Genomic DNA, 24,496 nt, shown 5'->3' with positions numbered 1-24,496 from the left:
CATCTCCTGTCCTTCTCTTTCGTTCTCTCTGATACTCACCTAGAACTGGAACCCACGGTGCACTGATTGATTCTCACCTTGTTCCTCGTTCTTCATCTATCTTCTCTCCCAGCCCATCAATAAGGAGAATCCCCTGGGTATAGACTCAGCTCCCCTTTCTTCTTTTCCTTTCTTGATAAAGCTCTGCCTTTATCTCTGTTCTGAGATGGGACCAGCAGAGGTTGGAGAACACCATCAGTGCTCAAAACCCAAACACAATGGTCCTGCCAATGAAACCACCACTTACACATCTCCTCTAATTACTTACAGCACTATGCCATTTCTTCTTTCCCCAAGTATCCAACTCTCCATCTTATTCTGTACGGATGAAGCTGTGCCTTATTTCATTGAAAAAGAAATGGCATTTCTTGGCTTCTGGTTTTTCTGTGCCCACGTCCCTCTGCCTTCTTCTGTGCCAAGGGGTGAGTTACCTGAGGCATAGAGACAAACCCTTAGCCTTCTAGCCTAGCACAGTTACCCACTTCTCTTGTTCATTATACAATTCTTCTCCTAGCCCTTCATCATCTGCTTGCATGTGGGATGATGGTATTTCAGACATCCCTGAGAAGGATCTGTGACACAAAGCTTGGGCACAAGAAAGCCTTTGTGTCCCGACAGTATGACAGTTTATTCATCTACATAGAGGCGGCGGTTTAACAACCTGAGTATGTCCCTTATGAGACACCAGGAGGGACCAGTGGTAGCTACAGCAACACTATATAAAATAAGCAAATAAAAATAGAGCAAGGGCTCTGACGATTAAATTGTTATTAGACTTTAAACTAGTTCAGTAACCATGGTCTGGGTGCTTTATAAATTACAAGTATCGCATAGGGCACACAGAGTCCTAAAGTAATAGGCAAATTGTACAGAATATAATTTTATAAAATACCATTAATGCCCAGGACCAGAGCAACCACAGCCTGAATGCTGAAAGTCAACCAATGTCTCCCTGAGGTAACACAGATGATAAAATTACCTGGCTAAGAACGAAAGCAGCCATCATAAAAAAAATGCTTTCTTAAGTAATTACAAATTCCTTGGTAATATGTAAGCATACAACATAATAAGAATAAACATAAATTATAGGACCAGCATGAGAATTATAGCACTGACAAAAGAATTTACAGAAATAAAAATAGTGTAAGCTTAATAGTAGAGCAAAGATGACAGAAGACAGAATTGCAGGCTGTGGTAGCAGGTCCTTTGAATTGGCCTGTTCTGAACAATCCAAAGGAAATAGACTGAAAATATAAGATACAGGGTCTGGAGATATTGCCCAGAAATTAAGAATATTTGCTGGTCTTGTAGAGAACCTGGGCTCAGTTGCCGCATCAGTTGTCACAATCCACCTGTGCCTAATGTTTCAGGGGAACCAGTGACCTCTGCTGGCTTTTGTGGGCACCTGCATGCATGTGTGCACAGATGTGCACTCACGCACACACATACATATAATATATGATACAGCTTCAATGACATATGGGTAAGTAAGAAAAGGTCTGAAATTCTTATTCAATTCCAAGAAGAAAGGGAAAAGTGGGTGAGTGAGAAGCTAGAAACTGAGAAAAGCAAGGCTTTTACACAATGGCCTATCTTAAAGAGACTTCTAGAAACCAACATCAGAGAAAGAATTTTTTTTTTATTCTTATTTCATTTTATGTGTATGGTTGTTTTCCATCATATATATCTGTGCACTTTGTGTGTGCCTGGTGCCCATAGAGGCCAGAAGAAGGTGTCGGGTCCCGGGGAGCTGGAGTTGCCAATGGTTGTGAGCTGCCAGGTAGATGCTGGGAACTGAAACCTGCCCCCTCTGCAAGAGCAGGGACTATTCTTTACTGCTCAGCCATGTCCTCTGCCCCCAGTGAAGAACTCTGAAAAGCAGGCAGAGATAAATATCAAACCTCCTGTGTGCGAACAATCATTAGAAGGACAATGGATTTTTTTCATCTAAAAATATGAGAGTAGAAGAAGCACAGCAAGTAAATGACCATAAATTTTGTGCCTAGTGAAACTGTTTCCGCAAGAAGTTCCCCCAAGGTAAGGGTGAATGAAATGAAATCCTTCACACAGAAAAGAACTGATAAGAGGAAATCTTGGAACATCTGGTAGAAGGGAGGAAGAAACACAAAATGTGAGCGTATGTAGTGGATTATCATCATTTGTTTTGATTCTTATGAATTAAATAAAAGAAATAAAACACCACCAATACTCCGACACCTGTGTTTCGCTGGACATACACTTGTAGACATCAGGAAATAATTTAGATTTTCTAGCTCCTACTAGATCAGAAAAGCTATTATGTGCATGAGTCATGCAGGAGCAACAGAAGCACTTCAGAGGTCAGGAGCTTGCACCCCAACACTGAGCAAACACTGAGTATCAAAGGATGTTTCATGAACACACTGTTTCCCATACCCTTGGGGAAGGCAAGTAATGCGCAACACCATTGTGGGGCACTGTAGTGGAATGGAAATGTGTTAGTTTATTAGATTTTCATTACTGAGCACAACTGACTAGCATCCCGATATTTCTTCAGCTTAAAGATGGAGCCCAAGACTAAAGGATTAAAACAGCAGCAGCAGCAGCATAAGAAACTTCTGGCCGCAATGCTTTCCCAGGATTCCTTCGAGTCCGTTCATAGCCCCACACCGTCTGTAATAGAAGAAGACATTGACAATGAAGACGATGCAATGGAGTTGCTGGGTAATTTTAAAAATTAATAATTTCTCTTTCTTGTCTTTTCTGACATTGTAAAAGTGTGCAGGAGTTGAGGGGCTTTAAACATTTTGAATAGTGTTGTCTAAGGCAGAGGGAACCCTTTAAGCTACACTTTCTCTTCATTAGAATTTTATGAAGTTGCATGTAAGAACTAAGCTGGACCCATGGACGCATGTGAAATATTCCCTAGACTGTACTGTGTGCTTTGTGTAAGCAGCACTCCATACTCCGGCTTTATCAAGCTCTATTCTATGTGCAATTGTGAAACAATGAAAGCCTGTCTGTTTCATTTTCTTGATTATATATATTGTCCATAAAATAACCCTCTTCCTAAGAAGTCCCTGTGATTATAAGATTGCTTTAGAAAAAATGTCACAGCTGAAAGATGATGACAGTAAATTAATATTTGATGACTTCCATAATTGATAAGAAGCTTTAAAGAGATTTCCAAGTCTAAGGAGACTCATTAGCTTCACACAAACTTATTAATGGTGTGGATATGATTTCTATATTTATAGATCTCTTTATTTTATTTATTCTATTATTTAATTTCATTTTTAGTGGTTCAAGTATGGGATCCTGTCCCAAAAGAAATATCTCCATATAAATTGTTAATTGAAGCACACTTTGGAAAAAAAAACTCTTTTTGCAGGACAGAGTTTCTCTGCATAGTCCTGGCTGTCCTGGAACTCACTCTGTAGACCAGACTGGCCTTGAACTCCAAGGTTCACCTGCCCCTGCCTCTCCAGTGCTGAGATTAAAGGTGTGCACCACAGTGTGTGGCTGGAAAATCATTTTTGCAAGAGAACAGGAAGTTTTCTTTGCAAGTAATCGACATATAAAATGGTGTGTTTTAAATTGAGTCATGCCTGATATTCTATTATTGAGAATTAAAACAATTTGTATATGCTTTTATGACAACATTCCATTATATTTAAACTGAAAAGAGAATAAATACTGTAATTACATACAGAGTATGGATGCACGTGAAAAACACTTTATTTAAAATTCTAGACCAGTTTTTTGGTCTAGAAAGTAAATTACTTTCTATAATAAATTACATGTTTCCAGCTGCCGCTGCACACAGCTTATTCAGTCCATGGCAGGGCTGAAGATCTTCCTAATGGTCTAGAACTCAGGAACCTGTATCATGACACTCTTCATTAGATGTGATTGGCCCTTGTTTTCTTTTAATCAATTAAGCCTTGTTTTCCTACTTCCAAATCAATAAGGTGGCAGCACTTCTGGATGTTGCCACGGCACTTTCATCCGTCCTTCATTCACTACAAATGACTTTGGCCCAAGGCAGTGAGATGACATCATTTCTCTTTGCAGGGACTTTGCAGTTAGGTTAAAAATGTGAATTCGTCACAGCCACCATGTTCTTTACCTATGCGATCACAGTTGTGACTCCTAGTGTGGAAGTAGGGACAGAGGTCCCAGCATGCTTGTTTCGAGAAGATGGCTCCTCTGCTTAGTCCTGAAGAATGAAGGGTTGTAAACTTGGAAAGCGGAGTGTCCAGACTCCTGGGGGCGGGCTTGTTTTCACAAATATATGGTCCCTTATAACTGTGCCTATAAATTGCTCTCCTGCTGGTCAGTGGCAGTGAAAGGGATGATCAAGGGACTCTAAGGAGAGTCACATGTCCACTTCATGATGACTGTCTCTAGACCCCACCTCCTCTTTCCAGAAGTTTCTAGCTTTCTAAGCTGAAGACCAGAGGGTGGGATCAGGGAGTCTGCCTCCTGACAAGCCACTAACAACTGGCGTCATCATTTCTTCTTCTCAGTTTAGATATTTAGCCAGCATTCTGACCAGGCCTAATGCAAAGAATAGTGGAAACTTTTCCTTCCTATGATCTCAAGTATCTCAATCGAGGTGGCTGAGCGTGAGGCTGCTCGCTGCTTGAGGAGCATTCCTCGTGATAGCATTGGTGTTCAAGCACACAGCACAAGCCCCAAATGACTCCATATGCATTCTCCATGGTTTGGGAAATGATGGCAGGAAAATATGCAATTGCATCTTTCTGAAGAATACACAAATGTTAACACCTTGAGATTTTATGTGAAATCAAAATTTAGCGCACAGAATTATTGTTAAGATGTGACAGATATTGGTGTTTAAAATATCTTTTGGGATCTACAGTGTGTTGTAGAATGAGATTGCTGCAATGTGTTTTTAAGGGTTTAATTTTTCACTGTCTATGCCATGATAAAGTTAACTGAAAATGTATCATGCATGGGAAGTAATCTGTAAATATGAATTAATACGTAGAATATATGATTTTAGCCAATATTACCACAAAAATGAGTTACCCATCAATAAAATTCATTGACTTGAGGAGGGAATCTTTTAGTGAAAATAGTAGATACAAATAAAATTAATTCCTCTTGTTGTCTTTATTGAAATGTAGTGTTGTTAACATGTGCTGATTATACTCACAGTTGTTTAATTGTATGTCTGTGGATTTATTTAGTAAATCTATTAAGCATGTGAAAATATACTCTAGAAACAATTTTTATATTAATTTCTATAAGATTACTTTAAATCCTACTTGTAAATATGTAGTGCAGAAATGATTCCTTATGAAATTAATATCAGCTATAAAAGAATAAACTATCAGAACTTGGGACTTTATAAGTACACCAATATTAAGTACCTCTGAAATTGTCTCTAGATATATAAAATGAAGAATAATAACATCTTCAAGTTCACATCAGATGATACAGGTCTCAACCATAAATGTAAGGCATTCTCAAATATTTTGAGACTTATTCTCAAATATTATTTACTCTCATATATATTGGCATGTAATAATCAGAGTGAACAGAGAATAGTCACAGAAAAAGGATAACATTTCCTAAATGTGCTCCGACATCAAGAGTTTTTTTAAATGGTATGAGACAAGATGAGTTTCCCAAAAAGCTTCTATAAGTTTTCTTCCTTTATGTTCACAGAGCATTGGGGGAACTGTTTAAGGGTATTTAATTGTGTAAACATAACCCTATTTTCCTTACGTTGCATATTTTCATCACCATGTTATAATAGTAATGTTCGTTTGACTGCTTTCTACATCATTTATACTGATTTATACTCACTAAAAACACTAGAATTAAAAGGCACAACTACTTTCTTATGCACTTGAGTTTGAACTATTATAAAAATATTTTAGGTCTTCTCAAGTTTAATGATGAGAGAACTATCTAAAAATCATATTCCTGAGGTGCTAACGCCATTAATCGCACTTAATCATACTTTTAAACCTTAGCTGAGAATTATATAAACAGATTTAAAGCTAACTCTACATTGCCTCAAACATATAAGGTTGTCAAAAACATATTTACTTGTTTTATGATGAATAATTGATAACTAGTATAATTATAGTGGCATTTCTTGCCAAATGCAGTTTCTAGGGCTCTAATATCTTAGCAAATAAGTGAGCTCATTATTAGTAAAATAAAGGGAATTTACTAGTGGGACTCATTAAGGTAAGATGCTCTTTCAGCCAATTCTTCAGCATTGTGATGAGCACTTTGGAAGGTGTTTATTCACTGTCATGTGTTTGATTCATTTGGAAGTTTTTTCCAGCAGAAATTTCCTATATTTACAAGTAAGTAAGATGGAGCATCGCATCTGAGGAGTGATGGGTGCTGTCACTGTGGTTTGAGAATTAAAAGAAAGAGGCTCTAAACATCTTTTATATTTTACTGACAATGTCTGTAAACCAGTGCGAAGCAGAAGGGGCCATCAGCGCAAGCCTCCCCAGTTTTGTTTCTTTAGAACTGATCATCACTTTAAAATAAACTGAAGATTCTTCATAAAAAAATGATACTTTATAAAATTTCTAGAAACTTTCAAACATTAAACCACTCGGTGTTTCAATATTACCTGTAAGATTGCTTAAAGTATTAATTCATTCAGTATAGTGTAAAAGCAAGTTAACCTAAATTAGTGGCCATTATAGATAAAATATGCAAGGTAGGGAGCATTTTAAGATCTAATAATTATTACACTCAGAAGTTTAATATGAGGTATTGAAAAAGTTGCCTCAATCCAAATAGTTTTATCTTCACACATAAGATATTCTAATGAATTCCATAAATTATTGTACAATTAATTATCACAGTTACAGAAACTGTATAGACAAGCTGCAGATCGAGTTTTACAAGTTCTCTAGATCAGTCAGTGCAACTGAAAACCTAAGACCCCCGATGTCATATCTGTCACATCCTAAACCATCTCCACTGTGACCTGAGCTCTGTAGAACACCCGCTCCTGTGTCGGCACTCATGCTTCTGAGTTGGGACTTAAGCTGGCTCCTACGTTGTCATTGCCTGCACGGACGCCATGCAGGCACAGTCACCATGCGCTCCAAGGACTTCAGTACCAAGATCGCCTCTTCCACTTAGAGTACCACTTTAGGAAATAACTTTCAGCAACGTGCCTTCCTATGGCAAAGTGCTGGGTGAGAATGTCAACAGACAGTACAAGGAACGTTACAGCTTATGTTTAACGTTAGAAAGTTATTTTATCTTAGAGATAAGAGTGAATATTGCAGGAAAGCAAATGGCCATGCACCATCTCTCAAGCCATTCACTCAGTTTTACCAGGTTTACTTGCTAAGTGTGTATCTTACCATTCACAGGGTGGTGAATTCACAGCACGTTCGTTAAGGCTTCAGATTTGAACAAATATACACACAAGCCTGGATTATGGGTGCTGATGGCCCAGGCTTGGCTTGCCTGTGATCACCAAAGGCTCACCTTTAAACAAGAGTGCAGCATTCTCCACATCCAATAATTTGTTGACTGGGTTTGAATCCAGTCCCTGAAGCAGTTTTTGCCCAATAAGGATGCCTTTCCCATTACTTCAGTAGATTCCATTACAGGGAGTCTGTCCAGCTCATAAAAAACCTTGATAGAAAAGTGATGTGCAGTAAATGAGGAGATCCCGTTATCAATGTCTATGGTCAGAGATAACGGGATAGAGGTTTCTGAGTCACCCACACTCACGTACTTTGTTCTGTGTTTGAAATTCTTTCTACTCCTGCTTCATTCTTTTCATTCCTTACTTTTGTTTCTTTTCAAAGATACCAGAATTCTGGCTAATAGTAATGAATATTTGTGAGGGGAAATTGCTCCTTAAATAAATATAATACAAAATTCCACCAAGGACATGTATACCTTCTGATATGACTTGCGTGGCACGTGACGAGAAATGCCTCACTTTCTGCTCGCAAAAAAAAAAAAATCCAATTTCGATAGAAAACACATTGATCAGTAGAATCGAGCTAATAGTTTGTAAACAAATTCTAAACACAGAAAAGTTGTTCAATGTCAATTGTACCTCGGGTGAAAATTCCTTTATTGAGCAGAGAACTGTTTCCAGTTATCTCTGTCTATATATTTGCTTAACATGTATTGGTTACTTAGGCTAGCATACGAATTGTTTGCCACCCTTCAACGGCAGTGTTTGATGTGTTTTTCATACCTATGCTGATGTGATGCAGGTGACCTGTGCCTCAGTTCTAAGGCCCAACGCCTCCCGCCATGCTACCTCTGGCTAGCATGTCCCATTTTTGCTGCTTGAGTTTTGATTTTTTTAATCTTTTGCCAATTTCTGAGCTGCAAGCAGTTGGTTGTAAGATGCTAGTTGTACCACGGGCCCTTCCTTCTCCACAGGCATGGCATGGGGTGATGAGATATTCTCAGAAAGTGTCATGGGTCTCTCCCGTCATAGCTAACAAAGAAAATGAAAAAAAAAAAAAAGACATGGATTTATATATAAAACACTTTCCCAGACACTTATGCTCTCTAACCTGTGTCTGTTTTATGTAATTGGAGGCAGAAGGAAATGCGTGCTTTCTTTAACTGTGGGGCAAACCTTACCCACAGTAAGAACTGGTGTTTCTCACAGCACAACAAAAACTCGGAGAGGAAGGCACTGAGATTCTGAGAGTGGTGGCACACAAGCCTCTCTCCTGCCCACCTGCAGCACATCTTTCACTTGCAGTGTGGAGATTTAGGTAAGGACCATGGCTTCTGTGACTCATGTAGAATCAGGAGGTTACTAGATTACTTTTATGTTTTTCCTATAAATGTACAATTTATAGGAGGAAAAGAAATTTGCTTTGCACATACGCAGAGGTCCCAGGGGGAACCTGGGGGGTAAACTCAGAAACCTAGAGCTGTAATTCATGTTCCTGAACAGATCAAATACTGAACTATTCAAAAATATACAGGATTTAATAGTGCTTTCATATTATGTTGAAAAATGAAAATATTTAAACAATTTTGTTTCGGTATTAACTCACTAAATGAGAAAAATCAACCAAAATGCATTGTAGTGCTAAGTATTATTAGACTTTTGTTACTTTAGCAATAAACTTGTCCTTTTTAAATACTGCATACAAGATGATGCAATGTTTAAGGATGATTTGTTTAGCTGTTGTAACTATTTTCATGTAATTTAAATGAGAACCTTTTGCTTTATATGAGACTCACTTGAAAGTCACAGTGAATCACAACTTTGTTCTATTTCTGTTGGTTGATATAAATGCATTATAATTAATTTAAGCAATTGTTTGCAATTTAATGTCAAAATTAATAGCTAATTAAAGACGTTGCAATTCTTCTGCTTTCTTTAAATATGGCTTTAAAGCTTAAGGAATCTGTTTAGGTATTTCTATATCATAATGTACCTAGCAACTTTTACCTGTTTTCAAATAGGACCCTTAAGTTAAATAGAATGTTAAAAAAGAATGCTTACCAAACTGCCAAATATTTCCCCCAAACAGTTGTTCTTATAAAATAAAACTTTCTTCAAAAACCATTAACAACTATGCTATATGTATATTTTTGGGAATCCCAATTATTTTTAGTGTTTTATGGTAAATTGCTTTTAGAATGAAAATATAACTTGCTCACATGCCATTTTTTATGCTCTGGAATTCAGAAAGACAAATATCCTTGACAATAAATTTAATTGCATTAGTTATTAGTGTAAAGTTTTTAAAGATCACTAAGAAGTATGGTGGATGAGATAACAATGTTCTAATGAAGATTATAAAGATTAATCATTTCTATTATATTTTTTGACTTAGGTCCTTCCTGCAAAGAATATGGCTGAGTGCTTTTTCGATGTGGGTGGGTTTGTTAAGTTTAGAATAGAGTCTTTTTAGATGTTACTTAAAATTTTTAATTTCTTTAAAACCTATTTTTTCAAGCATCACCAGAAGAGAGGGTTTAGTGGGCCATTTTAATTACTGGCATTTACTGAATGTGTGGTTCAAAATATGAACTTAGTGTGGCATTAGTTCGATAAAGCAAAATTGCCACTAAGCTTAGGAAATGAACTTTTCTGTAATGGTTCAGTGTACTGCAGTAGCAGGGGAATCTGTGCACATGCAGCCTATTGGACACCTCCCCACTGTTCCAGAAGGATCTGAGGCCAGGAACATGCTGTGGATATGATGCTAAAAATGAATTAATAAAAATGCTCATTGTATAGGGCTTTAAAGATTAAGTAAAATAATTCATGCTAAAGTTCTCGACCAACAGGCAGGCTAGAAAATTCATGTAATTCTTAAATAAATTCTTTTCTTCTTTCCTTTTAATGTGTGAAATTGAGTTCACATAAAAAAAGAAAAAGAAAGAAAGAAAGAAAAAAGACACGACGCCACAGGAACACCTAGGTTTGCTCCATGTATTTATAAAATATTTCTACTAGCTCTGTCATCTTGATATTGGTCTTTTAGCTCCTTTTTTTTAACGGGTGCTGACAACTTTCTAAAATTTTTACCACATGAAGCTAATTTGTCCCAGTGCTTTAAAACAAATCACGACAATTTAAACCAGTACTCATGCTATAAGGAGCACAGCCATGCTCAAATTTTCTTGATAATGTGACCGAATAGTTCGTCACAGCAACATTAATATTTCTGCTGTTTCTAAAAGTATCAAAAGCTAAAAACATTGGTATGATTTTCTTTCAGATGTATTGGGGCTTGTTGCCAGATGCTTCCATGATTTCAGTGATGGTCAGTGCAGTTCTGTAGACTGGAAAGTTGGCATCAGGGCTTAAAGCCACAGACCCCAGGCCCTGTGAGTCTTACTTTGCAATGGGAATGGGAACCTTGGCATTAAAAGACTGGCTTAGAGAATTCATTTGTTTCCATTTCTAAAACGTGCTCAGCTGTACCCCTTTCTAGATATGGAATCAGCACCTTATCATATATGTAAGCCTCTGAAGAGATGGGGGGGGTGAGGAAGAGAAAGAGAGCAGAGGAAAGGAGGAAGGGAGCCTTATCTCCCCTTTATGGATTTTTTTTGACATTTATGACCTGAAACTTCTCAAAAAGCCTTAATAATACTGTGACACCATCTGGCTCCTCCACTTTGTTACCTGAGTTAAAGGCATGATTTGTAGTTTTAAGATAGAAACTATGTATCTATTTCTATAACATAAGAGGACCAGAGATATTTGACCACCTCCCCTTGATGGGGAGGCCTGATGGCACTCAAAGAAAGAATAAGCAGGATACCAATATGACACTTGATAGCCTATGGCCATATATTGGGGGAGGAGGTCCCCAAGGTCATAGACCTAGGGGAGGGGAATAGGTTGAAAGTGAGAGGGAGAAGGAATGGGAGGATACAAGTGATGGGATAACAATTGAGTTGTGATGTGAATAAATTAACTAAATAAAAATATTTTTAAAGAGGACCAAAGAAACTCTGAGCTATTTCATTTCTGTTTTGGTAAGAGAAATTGAAAATGGGAGAGGAGTTACTCTCCAACGCAAAAGTTTTTAATAGAGAGAGAGGGGGAGGGAAGAGAGAGAGAGGAAGAGACAGACACAGACACAGAAACACACACACACACACACACACACACACACACACACACACAGAGAGAGAGAGAGAGAGAAAGAGAGAGAGAGAGAGAGAGAGAGAGAGAGAGAGAGAGAGAGACAGACAGACAGACAGACAGACAGACAGACAGACAGACAGACAGACAGAGATGTCCAGAAACATAAATTTAAAAACAAAAGATATAGATATAAAAAGAGAACGGAGGGGGAAGAGAAGATAATCCAAATTAGGAAGAAGGAAATAAAAGAATATAGAAAGTTATATAAAATAATGATCTCTAGTAGACAAAATAATGGAAAAAGAATATGGAATAATTATAATATCTAGTGTCAAGATATACCCCAACACTTAGAACAGTAAGATACTGATGGTCCTATGAACAACTGTGGTATATCCATGCAGTATAATATCCCTCAGCATGTAGAAGTGGAAGTAAAGTAACAATGCATCTAAGAATATGGATGACCTCCAATTGCCATCAACTGATTCTCTACCCCAGAAACATTTATGTTATTGACAGCCTAGACAGTGTGACTGCACCCTGAGATATGACTCCTATAAAATAATCAACTTTAAATGCATTCCTAAGTGGTGTTTGCTAATTAGATAGGAATGGCATTTGTTATGAGATGAATTTCCCTCAGTCTCCGTGACCACATGCAGGGTAGGGTATGTGAGGACACAGTGAATGTGTGCCAACTGGATGCTGATTCTGTTTACAACTATGACTTCGGGCGCTTAACCCTCCAGAACTGTGAGTGACCCAAGACATTCACAAATACTGTTGAGCAAATGAAACCAGATGCCAATGATTACATTCTAATTTAATTTAATTATAATATATGTATGGACAGGTAAAGTTGATGGTCAGTAGATTAGAGTAGAAGAGTGCAAAGGACTGACTTAATATTGGTACAAGAGTGATGAAAATATTTTATACTTTGAGGCATAGATATATTCAACTCACAAAATGATGCATACATTGTGTGTTTCATTGCATGTTGTAAATCTAAAAATCACTAAATATTATGTGGAATAAATCCATCATTAAGCCAAAAAACAAACTGGGTATTGGTATTCCTGAAATGAAATTATGGTGATTTTTAAGTTTCTGACTATGAGTGTGTTTCTACTTTTGGAACCCAATCCGATTTCACCCCACACATTTTAATGCTGGTTTGTAGGGTACATAAATACTAAGGGTGATTATATCTTTTTGAAATGACAACACATCATCATTATTAATTCTCCTTCTCCATCCCGATAACTTCTGTTACTCTGACATTTGGTCAGTCTGAAATATGGTTCTCTTGTTATTGATGTCAGTATTGGCTGTTGTTCAGTGTTCGTGTATTTTAAACATTATGCATCTTTTTATTCAAAGAAGAATTTGTAGAGAGAAAACGTAATCTGATTATGATAATTTTGGCAGCCTGTCTTTAATTGGGTGTAATTTAGGTCACAGAGATTTAAAGTACATTGATTGGTGTCATTATAATAGTAGCTACTACTTAGGATTTGTTTTATATGAATTGTCTTTGTTTTCTGTTTTTCTTGCTTCTACTCTTCTTCCCGCTCTTAGGTTTTCTATTTGTTTGCTTTTAGTTTTATGAGATTGGTTTTTTTTTTTATTGTTGTGAGTTTTTTCAGGGGAGGGAGTCTTTTGAGACAGTGTAGCCAAAGCTACCCTCCAACAATCAATGCCCCTGTCTCAGCTACTCAAGTCCTGAGTTTACAACGGTCCTGTTCTCATGCTTTTAGTTTCTGTTAAAGATTATCTATTTTGTGCATTAGGGTTTGCTTGCATCGTGTGTGTGTGCTATGTTCACGCCTTGTATTCGTAGATTCTAGAACAGCATATCAGGGCAATAGAAATGGAGTTACAGGTGCCTGTGGCCTCATGTCTGTGCCGGGAATTGAACCCAGGTCCTCTGAAAGAGCATTAAGTGCTACTAAGTGATGAACTATCTCCCCTGCCCCGGCCCCTTGTTCTCAACTGAACATTCATATGATTCACTTTGTGCCCTTTCTTGTCAAATTGCCAGTCTTTTTCTTTCTTTCTTAGAATTTACTGCACAGCTTGTAGTTTTCCATTAGAAGCAAGTCACCTTTAATTTACATTACACTACATTCTTGGCAGACCTAGTGCTTTATGATACAAAACTAAACATAATTCTTCATTTCTACTTTCTATTATATATATATATTTGGCATTCATATTGTCTCGTGTTCTCAGAGTATCTTGGAGCTCTCTTACATTAACTTGGGAGGACTTTCAAACATTATTGCTTCAAATATTATTTCTGCTTCCTCCCTCCCTCCCTCCCTCCCTCCCTCCCTTCCTTCTTCCTTCCCTCCCTTCCTTCTTTCCCTTCTTCTTTCTTTTTTTTTCTTCCTCTCTCATTGGCCTCTTCCTCCTACTGACATTACCATTATGCTGATTTTTTGCAGTTGTTCTGCAGTTCTTTGGCATACTAATATTTTTTCCCCATGTTATTCTATTTTGTAAGCTTTTATCGATAGGCCCTACAGCTTAAAGATCCTTTCCTCAGGTTTCCCATGCTCAGTTTGCCAATGGGACTATCAGAACTGCTCTTCATTTCTCTTACAACTTTTATGATAGCAATCAGTCATCCTTGGTTCTTAGGACTTCTACCATGGTTATAATAATGACTAAGTTATCTACTGAGGTATTTAACGTAACATTCGCAGATTTAAAAATTAGAGTCAGTTGCCCACCGTCCCTGCCGCACCAGAAGCCTTAGACTCCTTAAACTGATGTTTTTTATTTTGTTGTCTTTTAGCTGTTTCATAATTGTTTTAAACAGCCAGACTTGTTATAGTAGATAAAAGGATCCACGGTAAATAAGCCTTCAGAAGGCAGTGCCAAGATATGGAATGATAACAGTGTTTTACAGTTGTGTGCTTCAGGTTCCCTCCGTCAGCGACCCTGTGCTTCTTGGCTTTGAACTGCAAGAGTGCTGTTCTCTCATCTACCCTTAGATAGGACAGGATTTCTAAAGATAAAACTCTTAGTTTTATTTGTATTGGTAGTCTCCTATCTTATATAAGATTCTGTCTGCCCCGTATCAAGTTCACCGTGTACGCAGCAGCTGTTTGGTTCCTTCTCCTTGCTATGGAGATTCAGTGGTTCCAGCTCCATTTGTCAAAAAAATATATATATTTTTTCTTTCTATTGAATTTATGTGGAATTTTTGTTGAATATCAATTCACCCTAAATATGCAATTTTATTTCTGGAATCTTGGTTTTACTCATTGTTTTAGAGATTTTTCCCTTCCGTTTAATTACAATTTTATGGTAAAGAAGTTGTAAATGATCGGACACGAAAATTCAACAGGTCCAAAGTGTATATTAGTGTAAGACCTAATGTGAAGCTCCATGTCTTCAGACCAGCTATGCTGTCAGGAGTTCATTGAGAGGCACAGACTTTGGATTTTTCCTCATGCCAGTACTGCACCATCTTGACTTCTTTTCTTTGTGATAAAATCTTAGTTTGGAAGGTGTGAGTCCCCAGCATTGTTCCTCTGAGCATTTACTTTTGTTGTACTTCTCTTTGTTAATTTACTTTCCAGGTTATGTTCATAGTGTGAAATATGTTAAAGTTTTGGTGTTCACTGCACATACTGATACAAGCATGTGCTTTTAATCACTATACTATTACTGTGGCATATGCATTAATATTTATGTGTTATACCAATTCGGCCTTTTGTGATAAATCCCTATTTGACAAGTCAAAGTCCTGTACATATTACTGAAATCCATTTGCTCATATTTTGAGGTTTGTGTCTATATTTAAAAAGATATCAATCTTATATTCTTTTAATGTCTTCATCTGGCATCTGGGTCATACACTGGTTTCATAGCAAATATTTTCTCCATTTTTTAAATTTTGCCAGTGTGTGAAGCATTCATATTTATTATTTAATATTTGGAAGAATTCTTTGGGAAAGCCATTTGATATACACAGAATACTAAATTACTAATTTAATCTCTTTATTTGTTTGTAAATCTCTTCGGATTTTGTTAGTTTTGATGACATGTATTTTACTATGAATGTATCAATTTCTCGAAGTTATATAATTCACTGCAGTGTGATCATTCTTTCTAAGAAGATTTTTAGTTCTTGAAGGTTTGTGATAAGAACATATTTTCATTCCAGATTTTTTACAAATTATTTTTTACATTTATTTTAACAGGAAGTTCACACAATCCTCAGAGTACATGTAAAGGTCTGAGGACAGCTTTTAGAGAAGGTGTTTTCCTTCTGCCTGTGGATTCTGAGGATCAAACTCAGGCCCCAGACTTAGTGGCAAGCCCTCATTCTGCCTGAGCCATCTTGTTAACCCCATTCCTCATTTTAATGTTTGAAGGTTTCTCACATTTTTTCTTTGTGGAGCTAGCTATATGTGTGTGTGTGTGTGTGTGTGTGTGTGTGTGTGTGTGTGTGTGTGCGAATATATATGTATATATACATATGTATGTATGTATGTATATCACAGAACATTTTCTGTTTGACTGACTTTTTTGCTTGTATTCTCACACAAAACTATAAACATGTCGATTTGATCCTGCAAAAGTAGTTCTGTGAAGAAGATGAGACATTTCAACCTTTAGAAACTATTCTGGGTTCAACTATGGGAAGTTGAAGGAACTGAAGAAAGTTACATGTAACCAAAAGCCAAGAAAAAGATTTAGGTACACAATAATACATCACATTTAAGTATTAAATATTCTGGTTTTGTTAGGCGGTGGTGGCGCCCACCTTTAATCCCAGTATGTGAGAGGCAGAGGCAGGCAGATCTTTGGGTGTTTGAAGCCATTCTGGCCTACAAATTGATTCCAGGACAGCCATGGCTAAAAAAGCAAAACAAAAAACCCTTGTCTCATGTGTGTGTGTGTGTGTGTGTGTGTGTGTGTGTGTGTGTGTGTATGTGTGTGTAAATAGCTACACATCTGTAATGTAAATGCTGGTGCATCAGGGGCTATAGAGATGCTCAGTGCTTCAGAGAGTTTGCTATTCTTGCAGAAGACTTGAGTTTGGTTCCCAGCACACATGTCTGTCAGATCACAACTGCCTATAATTCCAGCACCAAAGAATCTGCATCTGCAGGGACCCACACACATGTTGACACACACACAGCAATAGATGTGCTGTTATTCAGCACTATCATATTCTTGTTGCATAGATTGCACAAGCATGCAAGCTATGCAGCAATCATCTATGTATCAGATGCACTAAGCATAACACATCTGTACAATGTTATGTATGCACATAGTCACACATATACAGGGATAATCTATTTGCCTCATTTGCAACACAGATGAAGAGTATTCAGAGGCCCACTGTAAACACTGAAAGACTGAAGATATGTCAGTTAGTACTTGGTTAATGGGTCTCTGGAAATATTTAATGAATGCTTATTTTTTCCCTATTTTTTTCCTTATACATTTTACTGTGCAAAATTTGTATGTTTGATTTGTAGTCTTTAGTTGTAACATGGCTTAAGAAAGTTCAAGTTTAATCCCTAGTTCTAGCCTTCTTCATAGTAAGAATACAAACTTAAACTCTTATTTCTATTACTTCATCAATCCATTCCATTTTACTTGTTCGTACTTAGAATTTTAATGTCTCTTTTTATTTAAGTGTTCAGAACTTCATGTCATGTTTCAGGTCAGATCCATTAGATTTCCTAACATACCGTTCTGTTAACAGACACAATATTTAAAAATGCTTCTTTGGTTCTGTTTCTTCCTTCTGAATTCATTTGCCTGATTTCTCAAAAATATCCTTCAACTGTTTCCTCCCCTGGATCCGTACTAACCCCCAGCCATCCTCAGATAGCACTACTGTTAGTCCCATGATTCCAGGAAGATGATCATTTCTCATCAGCAATTAGGAACCTTAGTTGAAAGAATCTATTTGTGGCAAGACTCTTCACTTGGCCTGACTCTTTCCCTGTGATTTATAAGGGTGTGTCTTAATACCCTTTTCATATACTTCTAAGGAAAATGTGATCATTAAATAGCTCACAAATAGGGAAGATTTTAGAAACATGGTCGACTAGATGTAATGTACTCGTTGCTAGGTTTACTAATGTCAAGATCTTGTTAAGTTTTCTGTAAGTAATTTTTAACAAAAACTGTAGTCAGGTCTCTCGCTGCTCTAATTCCAGGCCTGTTGCCCTGGCCCCTTCTTGAAATAATGACAGCACCAAAGTAGTTTTTGTTCTGTTATTCCAGTGTTTCAGATGGCTGTGAATGTACTTAGACTACTTCACGTTTTTAAAAGTTCTATGCATACCGTACCATATTGTACATAGCATTACAGTAGCTGCTTCACAATGAATTGTATGTGTTGTACATATAAATGTACATTTAATGCATTCAGAATGTCTGCCACTCCTCATTCTACAAAACGAATATTATAAATTACATTTATCCACCTCCATCTTCATAGTTTGATACATGTGAATGTTTCTCAACCAGGAGACATGCCATCCAGCCCAGAGTGCCTGTAAATTTGTGAAGTCATCTTCACTTGCCAAAAGATCTAGGATTGCTAATGGTTTCCACTATGCAGGTGCTGGGGCCTTTTAATATCCTTCCTGTATATGCAAAATTATTCTAGATTTTTTAAAACAATTGGTGGTGGCTTACACCTTTAATCCTAGCACTTGAGAGGCAGAGACAGGTGGAACTCTGTGAGCTCATGGCTAGCCTGGTCTACAGTGTGAATTCCAGGAGAGCCATGGCTGCACAAAGAGACACCCTGTCTCAAAAAGAAACCTATTTAAATTGCAAATGATATTCCTGTAGACCCATATTATTTTTTGTAAATATGTGTGTGTGTGTGTGTGTGTGTGTGTGTGTGTGTGTGTGTGTGTGTGTTGCCACTGTGCATGCACATGTACCATCCACACACAGTGCCCATGGAGGCCAGAAGAAGGTTTTGAATCCTCTTGAAATGCAGTTAGAAGATTGTGGACTGCCGTTTGGTTACTGGAAATAAAACCTGGTCCTCTATGACAGCACTCAGGGCTTTTATCTGCTGCTCAATCTCTCCAGCCTCATAACATGCATTCTTAAAGAGAATAAACACAGCTGTGAATTTGTTGACTCACATAGCATAAACATCTTATATGTGTTTCAAATTGCTGTGGGTCTCTAGAGTCGCTGGACCAATTTGCCCTGACGCCCCAGTAGATTACAGTTCCTCTTTTCCTACCACTTTGACTCTGCGTGAAGATAGCAGTTTATTTTTATTTTTTTAAATAAACCTTTGTCTATTTGCTTATGGTTTATTTAAAAGATCCAATTCCATTCTGTGGTTCTTCCTATAACCCTAATATGTAGTTTATTGTACATTGATAGTTTTAATTTTAACAGCTTTACTTTAATATCTAGTCATAGGCTAAATTTGTATTCAAATTCATCTGTTGCTATTTTCTCTCTATTTTTTAGTCATTCATTCTGGCTTATGTCTATCCTCTTGTTTGTCTATTAAAGCATTTAATCTAGTCTTTAAACGTGTATTATTATGAAATTGTATCCATTTGCAAATAATCTCTAAAAGTCAGTTGAATTTCCCTACCACATCTACCTTCAACTTCTCTTGTGCTAGCCAGAATCCACTCCAGGTTTTTGTTTGTTTGTTTGTTTGTTGGGGGTTTCTTGTTTGTTTGTTTGTTTGTTTTTATTTTTATTTTTTATTTTTGAGACAGGGTCTCTCTGAGTAGCCTTGGCTGTCCTGGACTTGCTTTGTAGACCAGGCTGGCCTTGAACTCACAGTGATCCACCTGCCTCTGCCTCCTAAGTGCTGGGATTAAAGGCATGCATCACCACGCCTGGCTTCCACTCCAGTTGTAGTAGCATACACTCCCCTCAGTAGTAAAGTGCTGCTGTCTTGAGACAAGGTCTCTGTATAGCCCTGGCTGTCCAGACTCTTTCTATGTAGACCAGGATGACCTCAAACTCACAGTTATCCATTTGTCTCTGCCTTCTGGGTGTGGAGATTAAAGTTATGAGCCACCACATCTGGCTATCGTTTATTTTCTGATGTACATGGGTCCTTATCATTTGATTTTATACACAAGCAAGTAATGATGAGAAAAGGATACTAGAGCTACTGATTGTTTTAAGATAAATAATTTCATAGTTATTCTCAACTGTCATTTTGAAACTTACTAACAGTGCAAACTTAGTGAACCTGAAAGGAAGTTTGGGATCTTGTTGTATAAATTGCGTGTAGCATGTAAATCAAAGGAAGAAGCACAGTGCAGTGTGCTTTGGCAGCCCTGGGATCCTGCACAGGAGAACACGGTGGAGTGGGAAAGAGCATCCAGCATCTCTGAGGCTCACTGAAGACGAGGACCACACAAACAGGCTGTGATCACAAGGCTTCACGGGTGATGATATGGTCGGTCGTCTGCTTCTGTTCTCCTTGTCTCTCAATCTTACATATAAAATTTTTCATAGAGAACCACAAACGCTGTGGAGTCGTAAGCATGTTTTCTAATGTAATTTGTAGGTAGAATGTATTCCATCCCCAAATTGCATGTGTAAGTCAATTGGATTTCTCTGTCACAGCTAGCGCCAGCTTCCCAGCACCAGCCATCCTCCAGTCCCATCAGCACACACCTCGGCACACACAGTAGTGGACCACTATTGGTTGCTGAGAATCCAGTCTTTATTTCTCATAACATAAGAGTGGTTATAATAAATTTTCTCAAACCCAAGTTGTTAAATTATTTTTGAATGTGCTTATAAGTCATCTCTACATAGACAAAAGCTGTAAATATGGATGAGAAAGTGTTTGCTTTATTGAATTCCAATGCATTGATAAATTCATGGTGGGAGGGAGGAGTCTTGGATCTATGTAATGGCTGAATTTTACTCCTGAAGGTGCTTTCTTCCCCTGAATTGTAAAATAAAGTTTGTTAGTTTCTGTGTTTTCTAACTACCGTGCTACCTACTTATATTTTGATTTTCTTCATCAGCACTTCCTCTCAGGCATATAATTTTATAGTGAAAAAATATTAACATTCTTTGTGCATGAATCATTTTCTTGTGAATGAAATTATCTACTTACCTTATTCCTTGGAAAAGCTGATTCTAGGATTGGTTCCCAAAATTTTGACAAAACAAAACACAAACAAACAAAAACAAAAAACATCTATATTTAAAGAAATAACTAGCAGATGACTCCAAAAAGACTCTCCATTCAAATTACTGTGTATCAGACCTGCAATAAGACTGCTTATCCCAGAAAATATGTGTTTTGTCAGGACAAGGCTGTTACTATGGTTTTTGTTTTATTTTGTTGCTTGGCTTTGTTTTGTTTTGATGGTTGCTTGGTTCATTGGTTGGCTGTTTCTTGCAGCATGTGCACCCCGATCCTACAGGTAAGTAGAACACCCCCACCTTGCTTTCAAGGGCGATTAAATTGTGTTTCATTTCCTTAAGAGCTATCTGCCACCCAACAATCTCCAGATAAATGTGTGGCATCAGCATTTAGCTTCCCAAAGAGGAGTTGAGAGGCTTTGGTATTCTGGGAATATTTCAAATTTTCCCTTATGGTTTCTACTTAGCATCCAGCCCACGTATGCTGTTTTGCACTAAGGGATTTGAATGCTAGAGCTTTCCAATCAGGCATCCATGCCATAAGCAGCACAATAATAGACAGGCATGGCCTTTGGCAGCCAGAGATTCAAGACAAAGAAATGAGAACAGATGGTAATGAATTTATTTTAAAATAATATCAGCTTTGGTATTTTGTCCACTTGAATAACTAGACCATATAAGTAGAGAAAGAGTAAGTGGAAAATTTCTACCCAAACTACGAACTGATTCTTTAACAGCTCATGAGTCAGAAATTAGTCTTCTGTGACTCTGGATGCCATCTATTTGTTGTCATTCATGAATACAAGCTCTGAAAAAAAAAAAAAGGAGTTACAGAAAGCATATCAAAGTGCTGCTGCATTGATCCTGTACACTCTTATTCTGAGTTAACACAGACCAAAAATGAGGCTGTCTAATCAGGGCGCATGTTTGTGCACTCACTGATATGGATGGAAGTATTCTTCACTTTATTTGGGGCTTCAATTATAACTTTGATGACTAGCTTTAGATACAGCCAGTTTAATATTTTCCTTTAAATCTTAGAAAGCAAATGTATGCTGCATTCATTTTTGCAAAATGAAATTAAGTCTACCGCAAAACAACTTAAACATTTTACCAAACAAATAAATTGCTAACCCAATAGTTCCTTCCTTTTTGTCTCATCATGTAATGTACCAGTATGAAGAATTTAGTTAACTGAAAAATGCTCCTAATTGTTAGAAATGTGAGTGGTAAGGTGATAATGGGAACACAGGGATGGAAAGAGAGAGGGGGGTGGTTCTTACTTTACTGGTAAGAAAAATTTTGGTCTTATAGTAAAATATGTGTACTTATAAAATTAATTATAATAGATAACACAATCCACTGGTGGATTCCGATCTTATTTCCTGTTACCTGTTAAGGTCATTGATTGTACTACATCTTGCGGTAGAAAGTCAACTACTCAGCCACATGAGGTGTTACCATGCTTGTGCATATGAATCCAACAATATAGAGAACAGGGTATTGCTACAGTAGAGTAGAAAGAAAGGCAAAAACCAAGCAATACAGACCTAACAATGAATAACAGTTTTAGGTTTGATAAGGCACACAGAGGAGAGGATGGATATCTTCACAGAAAAAGTGATAGCTTCCTAGGATATTGAGGGATGGAACTGAATTGTCTTATGAGACCACTGAGTGCTGAGGGATGCAGTAATGAGAGTGGGCAAAGACTTAAAACAGAATATGACCAGATTTACATCTTGTGAAACACTTTTTGCTGGTTGCATAGTGGTGGAAGCAGGGGCCATCCTTAGGTCTGGAGTCCAAAAGCCAGAGGACAGGAACCTAGCTGGAAGGTTCCATACACCAGGAGGTAATTTCTATATGTCTAACCTGTGTGGAGGGTCCTGTCCCTGACACAGAAGGAATGCAGGGAAAAATTAATTTTTGGTCTTGTAATAAGAATTCCATATTAAGGTAGTTTAATAGTATTTTGATTTATCTTCTAAATCTGTACATTGGAGTGAGATTGACAACAGAGACCGGATGGGAAATTTGGTCATCCAGTTAAAAACTGCCCAGAGAGTATTAAAATAAAAATAAAGAAATACATTCAGAAACTTGAAAGAGGTGTGTTAATCACACGGTAAAGAATTATTCTCCTTTAGTTGTCATGAAAAGAATGTAGGGGCTGGAGGGATGGCTCAGAGGTTAAGAACACTGGCTGTTCTTCCAAAGGTCCTGAGTTCAATTCCCAGCAATCACATGGTGGCTCACAGCCATCTATAATGTGATCTGGTGTCCTCTTCTGGCCTGCGCTCACATATGCCAGCAGGATATTGTATAAATAATAAATAAATAAATCTTTAAAAAAAAGAGTGTAGGACCTTGGTCAATATAGAAGTTCCATTTTTGTGAAAAGATTACCAACACCTGTTTTTATAATAATCTCAGGTTTCTACAGATACTCAACTTCAAAAATTAAATCTGAGTGTGATATAGGCATGAAATAAGAACACAGCCAGAAGCATCAAAGCATTCATAAAGGAATGCACTCAACGAGTAATTAAAATACAGAGAGTGACCTGACACATGGTAGACTACCCTAGGAGTCCGTGGATTGCTCCATGAGGCTATAGGAGTTGTGAGTAGAAGAATTCCTGAAAATGCTAATCAAACCACTGAAATCTGGATTTCTATGAGGCTAACAGAGGTCATGGAATCATTCTTATGGATGAAACCCCCGAGATGATGAACACTCAAGAGATTGACAGAGGCCAAATATGGAATTCCCATTAAATGGCTTGAATTTTCTCCTTTAGTTTGAGGAAAATAACAACCAGGGGGCTACAACATACTTCTCTTTTGTTTTTTTGTTTTGTTTTGTTTTGTTTTTAATATGTGAAATATTACTCTCATGGCAGTGTAGATAATGTTATGATAAGAAAAACATATGCACAAATACATGAAAAATTTCACAAAAGTCATTAGGGGAAGAAACAGAAGTTCTCTTTCTGGCCTTTATGTTCACTAAAGTTTATTTCTAAAAGAAATTTTATAGTTTCATGTTATGAACATTTTGCTCCAATAGCCACTGTTCATTGTTTCCTGCTATTTGTAGTTCTGAGACCAGGATCAAAATTAATGCAGAGGATTTGCCTTAGCCTAATCTTCAGGAAAAGAGAAAGTATGATATAAAAAATGAATCAGGCACTTGGGCAGCGTGTTCTCCTGAGGTGCTCCTCGGGCCTCTGCTGTGCTTTTAAACCAACAAAGGCATTTATTTTCACCCAACATTTAATAAGTTATTTCTATCATCTTATACCATGACTGAGATAAAGGTAGGCACCATTTATCAAATTATGGGCTTCTGGTTATTTGGAAGTTGGAATGAAAATGTGAGTAATTTAATATGTATATTTACTTTGAAGTCAACCAGGCAACAGAAGACACTGAGAACAAAAACAAAACAAAAACAAAAACAAACAAAGATAAAACACCACATATTCTAAATGACCAGAAATACTATGTGTAGAGTTTCAGATGAAGTTTGTACATAAAAATGTGAACATGTTTTGTGTAGACCACAGTGTCTGTGTAACCTGCCTCTGTGTGTGGTTCGTTTAACAGATTGGAACTCCCTGAGAGCTAAGATTTTGTTTTTTCTGTCTTTACACTCAGTTACTTAACATGGTGTCTGGAATAGTGCTGGCAAGACAAAGACCTGTGGAATATTAAAAT

General features: G+C 37.3%; 1 protein-coding gene and 1 long non-coding RNA gene across 9 annotated transcripts in view; one reads left to right on the top strand and one right to left on the bottom strand.

The window, feature by feature from the left end:
• Nucleotides 1–24,496, top strand: part of LOC311598129 (uncharacterized protein C8orf34 homolog) — a 413,498-nt gene that overhangs the window by 155,839 nt on the left and 233,163 nt on the right. For all 8 annotated transcript variants that reach the window (XR_014779488.1, XM_084783016.1, XM_084783017.1 and 5 more), the window contains one exon: nucleotides 2,576–2,742. Coding sequence is in view for 7 of the 8 variants with exons in the window: in XM_084783016.1 (XP_084639142.1) it covers nucleotides 2,576–2,742 (167 nt within the window). In the remaining variant the exon portion in view is untranslated. The remainder of the gene's footprint in view (nucleotides 1–2,575; nucleotides 2,743–24,496) is intronic.
• LOC311595136 lies at nucleotides 712–1,071 on the bottom strand. The gene is made up of 2 exons (XR_014778321.1): nucleotides 1,019–1,071; nucleotides 712–754 (listed from the first exon to the last, which is right to left on the bottom strand). It is a non-coding gene; the product is annotated as an uncharacterized lncRNA (long non-coding RNA).

The sequence above is a fragment of the Acomys minous genome (assembly GCF_964271855.1).
Source record: "Acomys minous genome assembly, chromosome: 1".
Lineage (NCBI taxonomy): Eukaryota > Metazoa > Chordata > Mammalia > Rodentia > Muridae > Acomys > Acomys minous.
This window is presented reverse-complemented; position numbering and strand designations above follow the sequence as displayed.